Source organism: Cantharellus anzutake (assembly GCF_015039405.1).
Source record: "Cantharellus anzutake strain C23 chromosome Unknown EI90scaffold_47, whole genome shotgun sequence".
Taxonomy (NCBI): Eukaryota; Fungi; Basidiomycota; class Agaricomycetes; order Cantharellales; family Hydnaceae; genus Cantharellus; species Cantharellus anzutake.
Window position 1 is genome coordinate 318021 of NW_024066997.1, and position 8156 is coordinate 326176.

The 8156-nt window shown below is 46.1% G+C and overlaps 1 protein-coding gene across 1 annotated transcript; it reads right to left on the reverse strand.

Annotated features, from left to right (window-relative positions):
• Positions 1-6422: 6422 nt before the first annotated feature.
• On the reverse strand, positions 6423-7378 carry EI90DRAFT_3128082 (uncharacterized protein; the record flags this gene model as incomplete). The annotated part of the gene is made up of 4 exons (XM_039064059.1): positions 6423-6636; positions 6699-6803; positions 6846-6886; positions 7289-7378. The coding sequence occupies 4 exons, from the start codon at positions 7376-7378 to the stop codon at positions 6423-6425; spliced, it is 450 nt and encodes a 149-aa protein (XP_038912768.1).
• Positions 7379-8156: the final 778 nt, after the last annotated feature.

The following is an 8156-nucleotide window of genomic DNA, read 5'->3' on the forward strand; positions in this document are numbered from 1 at the left end:
GATGCAGTCTTAAATGTGTGGCGATCAAGAAGCGCTGCACAGCCACACCCTCGACTGTTGTGCAGCACTCATCCACACATCAATCAATTTATGAAGAACTCTGTAAGAGGCTCTGGTGCCACACTTGTGCACAACACTGCTATCGTCACCCTGCTGCGGAGTTCCACCATTTGCTTGTCAGTGATGAGGCACTCACTGTCTGGGCAAGAGCAATGGCATGTTCATTTCACGCTCATATGCCTTCCCACCAAGACTGACCAATTCCATAGACTGATGGCATCAAAAGAGTTTCCTTTACTGAGCCACCCAAGAGCCATCTTTTCAGTGCTTTGCCCCCCAAACCCATACAGGGTGGTTCCCGCACCCGGAGGTGGCCATGATCTGCTACCCCTCCATCTCCAACACTGATGCTGGCCAAGCGCAGGAAGCCTCTTGGTGAGGTTATTCCCAAGAAACAAGTGCCCTCAAAGCACTTCAAAGAGGCTAAACAGTCCCTGGGTCGTCATCAAACTCTTCTCCCATGCTCATCTGCTGCCTCAGAGAATAGGCCAGTCATTCTTGTCCCAGCAACTCCAAGTCCAAAGACTCACACATATGTTCTTGATCTTTCTCCAAGTCCAATCAAACATGCTTCAACTTCGCAACATGCAAGTGTCCCCCAAACCCCATTGGTCTCATGCACTGCACCTTGCTCTTGTGCAGAACACCAGGGCAAGCCAGGCTCACCCCCACTTATTGAAATTTCTTCTGATTTGAGCTCTCCAAATGCATGCATTCAACTATGCTCACCACCAGTGACACACCTTCTTGATTCTGGCTCTGATTTTGCATCCAATGATGCATCCGGTGAAATTATTCATGATGAACCACTTGATGACCCATGGGAGGAAATATGGTGATTTTCTGCAATGGTTCCAATGTACCATATGAGTGTCTACTGACGACAAATTTCTGAGAACTTCATGTGTATTCCAACTTTCTACTCACTCTGTATATTCAAGTTTCTGCGCACACAAAGTATATTGTACATAGTTTCTGCACATAGTGTAGTATAGCAAAACAAATGAAGTCATTAAAGGTAACCTGAATGATGGAACCATCTGCGTGCTTGATGAGTGGTCACAGAGAAGATGGCTCTTATGAGCAGGTCTGCTGCTCGGTGGAATGACTTGGACGAAAATTCATTATCAACGTAGTCTCAGTTCCTCCAGAGCCATTGCTTGATTGTTGAAAATGCCTCCTCTATTGGGTTGAAGTCAGGGGAATAGGGAGGAAGAAACTCAAGCTTGACACCTCTGCAACACCATGAGTATTACCGAGCCTAAGTTGAAAACCATGCACACCACTCATAACACATTTCTACAAGTGCCTCAGACTTATGAATTGAGGCATTGTCCATAACCAGGACAGATTGTGGCTGGGGATCTGGGTTCATGCGAATAAGAATTGAAGCAATAAAGTTGTTGAATGATTCAGCAGTATACGTGTTTTTCTGAATATCAACATGAATGATTCCATTCACTCATCAGCAAACCTGAATGCGGAGGTCTGAGAGCTCATAGAGCTCATAGAGCTCTCAGAGCTCTCAGAGCTTCAGTCCTTTGAAATTGCAGGTCCCCTTCTCTCAGAGCTCCCCAAAGTAGTCAAAGCTCTGAGAGCTCATAGAGCTATATTTGCACACAGGGGACTATTATCTATATGAGCTCCCTGAGTGTTTAATTTACCCGATATCAAAATTAAAATTTAAGAGCATTGACTCTGGCATCATGTGATGAGTCACAGCCAAGTCCCTACCATGCAGGAAACTGAACAAACTGAGCTTAACTTTCAGCCCCCAATGCAGCACTACACACCAAGGGTATATAGCCAAATTAATATATAGACCAAAGTTAGGGATATGCATACAGTTAATCTGAAATTACTTAAGGAAAATGAGGGGGAAAATGGGGGGAAAATGGGGGGGAAATTGAGGTGGGAATTGGGGGGGGAATGAGGTGGGGATTGAGGGAAAAATTGAGGGGGGAAATGGGGGGGAAATGGGGGGAAAATGGGGGGGGATGAGGGGAAATTTGAAGGGGGAAATTGGGAGGGGGAATGGGGGGGGGAATGAGGGGAAAATCGAAGGGGGGGATGGGGGGAAATTGCAGAGGGAATTGGGGGGAAATGTTGTAGTACATCTACCTCTTGTTTGATTTCCTTTTCTTTTCCTTTTATGTGTCACATGACTGCAGAGATGAACTCTATCTGTTTCTACTCTTGTATAAACATTACAGTTCATCTCAGAGGTGCCATAACCTGAGTTACAACAGGAAATTGAGGGGGGGATGAAGGGGAAAATGGGAGGAAAATGAGGGGGAACTGCAGGGTTTCTAAAAACTTGAAAAAAGTCAGGGAAAATTAAGGAAAATTCAGAAAATGGGGGACTTTCTAAAAATGGAGAATGTCCAAAAAATCAGGGGAAATTAGGGGGAAAATCAGAAAATTTGGGATAAGTTAGGGAGAGATATTTCAGGAAATTAGGAATAATTGGAAAAGAAATTAAATCACTTTTTTGATAATTCAATGTGCATTGGAAAGTGCCAAAGTGGGGCAATGTAGCAATGTATGTTTCAGTGTTAGAAAAGTCTCCCACCATGTTTTGGTGAGCCAAATAACCATGGCTTTTTGACCATGGGAAATTTGGTGTCAAAGGCTTGGATGATATCTGAAGAATACATCAGCTTTTTGTTTGCTTTATTGGGTGGTATTTTTAATTTACTTCATTTGGAATACTTTTTTAAAACTGATTTATACCCTACATAACATGCATGGTTACATTGCCACACTTTGGTGCTTTCCAATTCACATAGAATCATAGTTTTGAGCAAGAAATGAGATGAAAGATAAAGTGCAAATTTTTGAATTTCAGAGTTTTCCTCATATTTTGTAAATAGCAATAAACAAATAAGGTGCTGATTTTAGTAAACACAAAAGGTATATGAGCTTTCAGAGCAATGACAATGGCCATTTTACACACACATATATCCATATTATCTTTGCACTACTGGTGCCAAAATAACTAAGCAGATTTCATGGAGATATGAAGACCATCCATTATTTAAAAACAAAAAGCTCTATGAGCTCTATGAGCTCAGTGAGCTCATAGAGCTTTTCAAGTAATGATGCTGGCCATTTAATATGCATTTCCAAAAATGTATATACATATTATCTTTGCACTTCTGCATCCTTAGGAGAACAAAATCATTCAAACATTTAATTTTCTCCACCCAATGTGTAGAGGGTGCACAGCAAAAAGACTCAATTTGCTGATGCACTTACCTGAAGTGGAAAAGGCGAGAAGAAGGTTACTTCTTCGGTTCCCACTTCAGGTACATTTATGTACATGTGGCTTGGGTCACATGATGGGTGCCATGTCATCCTTGGAGACAGCTGCAGCCATCTGGGTGTCCCCGTGGGGGATCCTGAGAGCATCCACTGCAGGTGCACATGCTGGGCACAGTGGGAAGCTGTCCAGGGTGTCTGGGCCAGTCGGGTTAACAGTACAATGATACAAGGGAAAGTGGTCTGTGTAAATAGAAGGAATAAACAGGAAGAGAGTGATGGGAAGAATGAAATAAAGGAAAGGGAAAAAAGGAAGGAAAGAAAGAAAAGAAGAGGAGGGAAGAGGGGAAGGGGCACCAGGTGGAGCTGGGTGAGCGGGTGTGCCCTGACACCAAAGTTGTAGCTTTCACATGGGGCCTCGTCAAATTTCTTGGCATTTGTGCTCAGAGGTGAACCAAGAGTGCTATGTGCCACTTTGCGGTGGTCCTCATCATCAAGGTGGCTGTAGATGTCCATAACTTGGAAGGCCAGGCTGCAGAGATCTTTGTCTTCGACACATGCTCTAAAGTCGAAAGTTTCAAAAGGCTTTTTGCAATTATTCTCAGCTTCGGTGATGCACAGGTCCAGATCATGGTCCTGGTGCTCTTTGTTACAGGAATGGGTTCTGGGGAACCCAACCTGAGCCATTCTACTCATGGGTGGATGTGGCTGCATAGCTGTTGGGAGGAGAGCAGGAGAAGATCTGAGGCCGGGTGTACTAGCAGTAACTTGGCACTCCAAGGAGCATACTGATAGCGGGTATAATGGGGGCTCCTTGAGGGAGCCACCTAACAGTCAGCTAGCAGTGACTCGGTGCTCATGTGAGCGTACCGGTAGCGTGGGTAGTCGGCACTCCTTGAGGGAGTAGCCCAGTGGTCGACTATCAGTTACTTGGTGCTCAGGGGAGCGTACCAGTAGCAGGATTTGTTGGGACAGGCAGGTTGGTTGACCAGTGCATGGTAGTGAGTGACCGTTGGAATTTGGGCCTGCAGGTATGTGGCCAGGCATCCTGGGGCTGCCTGAGTCACTTCTCCCTCCCAAGAAGGGAGGAAGGGTTGTAGGACCCAGTAGGGTGCTACAGGAAGGGTAGGAATGGGAGCTCAACCACCCAGTGGGGGGGTGGGAGCAGGAAGAGTGAGGTCCGGTGTCTGAGCACTCACCGGGCCATTGAGGCTTTCTCACAGATTGTAAGAATATCGATGTAGACATTGATATGGGTCAAGTCAGATGCTACAGGGGAGGTTCACAGTGGTGGCCACAATGGTGGCAGTTACAATTGTGGTACAAGGTTTTGGGGGTTATGTATTTGATAAGGAAAGACATTTTTCGGCATCTGCCTTACACATCATATGACTTCTAACTATCTAATATAAAAGTCACAATGGTCAAGGGAAGTCCCTTGAAACTCAACAAATTCCCCAGCCAGTACCAAAACCCAGTGGGAAAGCTTGGCATGGGGTTTGACAATGAAATAAAGGTGAAGGGACCAAAGGTTTGATTGTTCATAGTCACGGACCATAAGATTCTAGGTCCATTCCTATAACACTCAGCATTGAAGTACGAATCTAGGTCAAAGATGTTGTAGACTGTCTCACTGGGGGCTGACTCATCTTTAACGGAAATTGTTATATTATCTACACCAGCTTCTAAGTGATAGACTTCGTAGATAGGCTGGCTATCGTCTGAATCGTAGTTGATGGGGGTGGTGTATTGCAGACTTGCGGTGCTGGACTTCTTATTCAGTGGCATCCTCTGAACCTTTGTCGCCACTTGCATGCACTTGTTAAGCTCAAATGAGGATTCTAGGACAGTGCCCAGTGGCAGTGTTGCAAGTGGGGAGAATGGGCTGAAGGGCTACAGGGGCACAAGACCTCTGAACCTGACCAGACCACCCTCACACACACACACAGGTAATGAAAGGGGGAGGTGTTAGGGGACGGCCGGGTATCTGGCCCCCCTTTACTCTAAGTGATATCAATGACGTAACCGTTAGCCGAGATTGTGTGAGATATTTACGTAGTTAGAATGCAGGTATTATTCATTGCACTTATTATCGCTATCACATCACCCCTTACCTGCTATCGCCCGTCCGTCCACATCATCTATCCTCCTATCCAATGTCCTACTTCTATCGGTTACCATGTATTCCCAGTGTAGCTGTGCTCTCGTGAGTTAGCGGAACTCATGTATATAAGGCTCCTATGCCAGCTAGGCTAGCTCCCTAGCTTTGATATCGACTAGTTTCCTGGGGATATCCTTACATGCGAACTGTCATGTGGACTCTGACAGGAGGAACAAAACTGCAGTGTTGGCAGACTCACTGGCGGACCTTCCTACTACTAGGTCCGAAACCTCAAACTTCCATGAAAAACCAACTAGACCAACTGGTGGACCTTCCCTAGGGCCAAGCAAGGTGTCCCACCTTCTCAACGTCACCCTAAACCTAACCGAACTCGTTCACATGCTCCCAGATGTGGTACTGTCAGACTGGCACTAAAGCAGGGAAGGAGAAGATCTCTTTTCATACTAGATACATGCTTGTATATAATCAAAAACAGAAAACATAAAAAATATATGGGTGCGGCCACACAATCGATAGAATTCGACAATCTCCACAACGGGGGCACCAAATCTTCCGATATTAGACTTGTTTGACTCGTCTTGACGGTAGCTTTCCAACGATACCTAATGCGTCTGGATCGAAGAAGAACTGGGGGAGATATGGTGAAAATACCATGAAAGTGGCCTGATATGGAAACTACGTGGCCGTAACCTGGTCTGGAAAAATATCAAAAAATACAGAGATGATGGGGGAAGTGCAACGGGCTTTGGGGGACTGGGGGATTGTGTGTCAGGTCCCAGGTAACGTCTGTAGACCGTTATATGGTGCTGTTTGGGTACTACCGGCTCGTCCCTCCTACAGTGTCACATTCTGGCTCAAATGCAGACTCAGTGTTTAACTTATCCTGCAGTTTGGATGTGAACTTGTAAGCAGGCATGGTTCTTCTGGCAGGTGGCACCTTTGCATTAGGGGCAGGGCCTTCTTCAAAGGTCACCTTAGTTCATGGGGCACTTGTTCCTGAAGGGCCAGCAGTATTAATGGGTGGCTGCCATGGATACACCCTCTGCTTTCCTTTGTCTTGGGGTATGGGTTCAGCGCTGACCATGGGAATGTCTTGCTGGGGCTGGGCCTGTTTGAGGATAACAGGTTGTTGAGGAAGCTCAACATACATGTGGTTGGGTGGCGTCCCCAATTCCTCAGATGGAATGGTCCACCTAATGGGAAGTGGTGGCCCTGGACTAGGGGCCCAGTCATATGGCTTGTGTCACGAACCCACCCGGGGAAGATCCAAAACACTACCCAGGCAGGTGTGTCTGATGGAGCTTGATGTTCTGGGTCATCTGGTGGTGAGTTGGAGACAGGCCGGAGGTGGGGCGGAGCTCTGGTGCATCAGCAAACTTGGTAGGGAGCTCTCTGAGCTCACAGAGCTCTGTGAGCAAATTGAGTCTTTTTGCTGTGCACCCTCTACACATTGGGTGGAGAAAATTAAATATATAAATGATTTTGTGGATGCAGAAGTGCAAAGATAATATGTATATTCATTTTTGGAAATGCATCTTAAATGGCCAGCATCATTACTTGAAAAGCTCTATGAGCTCATAGAGCTTTTTGTTTTTAAATAATGGATGGTCTTCACATCTCCATGAAATCTGCTTAGTTACTTTGGCATCAGTAGTGCAAAGATAATATGGATATATGTGTGTGTAAAATGGCCATTTGTCATATCCCGGACTCCCGACCCCATACTCTCCCACCTCATCACACCTTCCTAACTGCCTCATCATCCCCTACACCATAACTCCCCACTTCCCAAGTCACCTTCCTTCCCAACTGTCTCAGCTCCGGCCTGGTTGCAGCACACTTTACCTTGGCTACTCCCATCCCGGAAGCTCGGTCCTGAGTCGGAACATTTGGAGACTCCAGATTTGCTCGAACCTCCCGACGGATCTCAGACATCCCGTGACATACCTCTAAACCATTCCCCCACCCATTTCATTTATTGGAGTCACCCAACATCCTTTGGATACATAACTCTGCCTTCAGAGCTACCAACATCCTCTGGTGATCCCACTCATGTCATCACAAATTAGTCACCTCCCATTTATAGTACGACTGTTGTCTTCTTCCCATTCAGTCAGCTAACTTCCTCTTACCCACTTCTCGTTCCCATTCATCCTCCGGCCTTTTACTCCGCCCTTCTCAACCCGACACCTCGGTTCCCCGTTAAGGATATCATTCAGGACCTTTCGGTATCCTTCGGTATCATTTGGCACCTTTCAGTGTTTTCCATTATCACTCGGACTTTGACTAAAGTCCTTCCCCTTCCTCCATATATAAATACTTGTAGATTAAAACCCATTGTATCCCAGTTCTAATCTCGACTAAAAGTTACCCCAAGTCCCTCTATGAGTGAATCCTGACCCCCTCCTACAAGATACCTCAGAAACATGACTAACTGAGACGTAATGGAGGCACAGCGCTCCCTCCAAGTCGCTGAGGCCGCATCCTTTCTAGAGCCTCTTGTACCACCCAGCAGACCCAGGCTTCCTGGAGAAGCTTCGGTTCACTACCAGAGCTCTTGGATCCCCTCTAGTTGAGCCCTGCCTGCATTTGGACTCATGCCTACATTCGGGGTTTTTGACACCATTGTCATTGCTCTGAAAGCTCTATGAGCTCTATGGGCTCTATGGGCTCAGTGGGCTCATAGAGCTCATATATCTTTTGTGTTTACTAA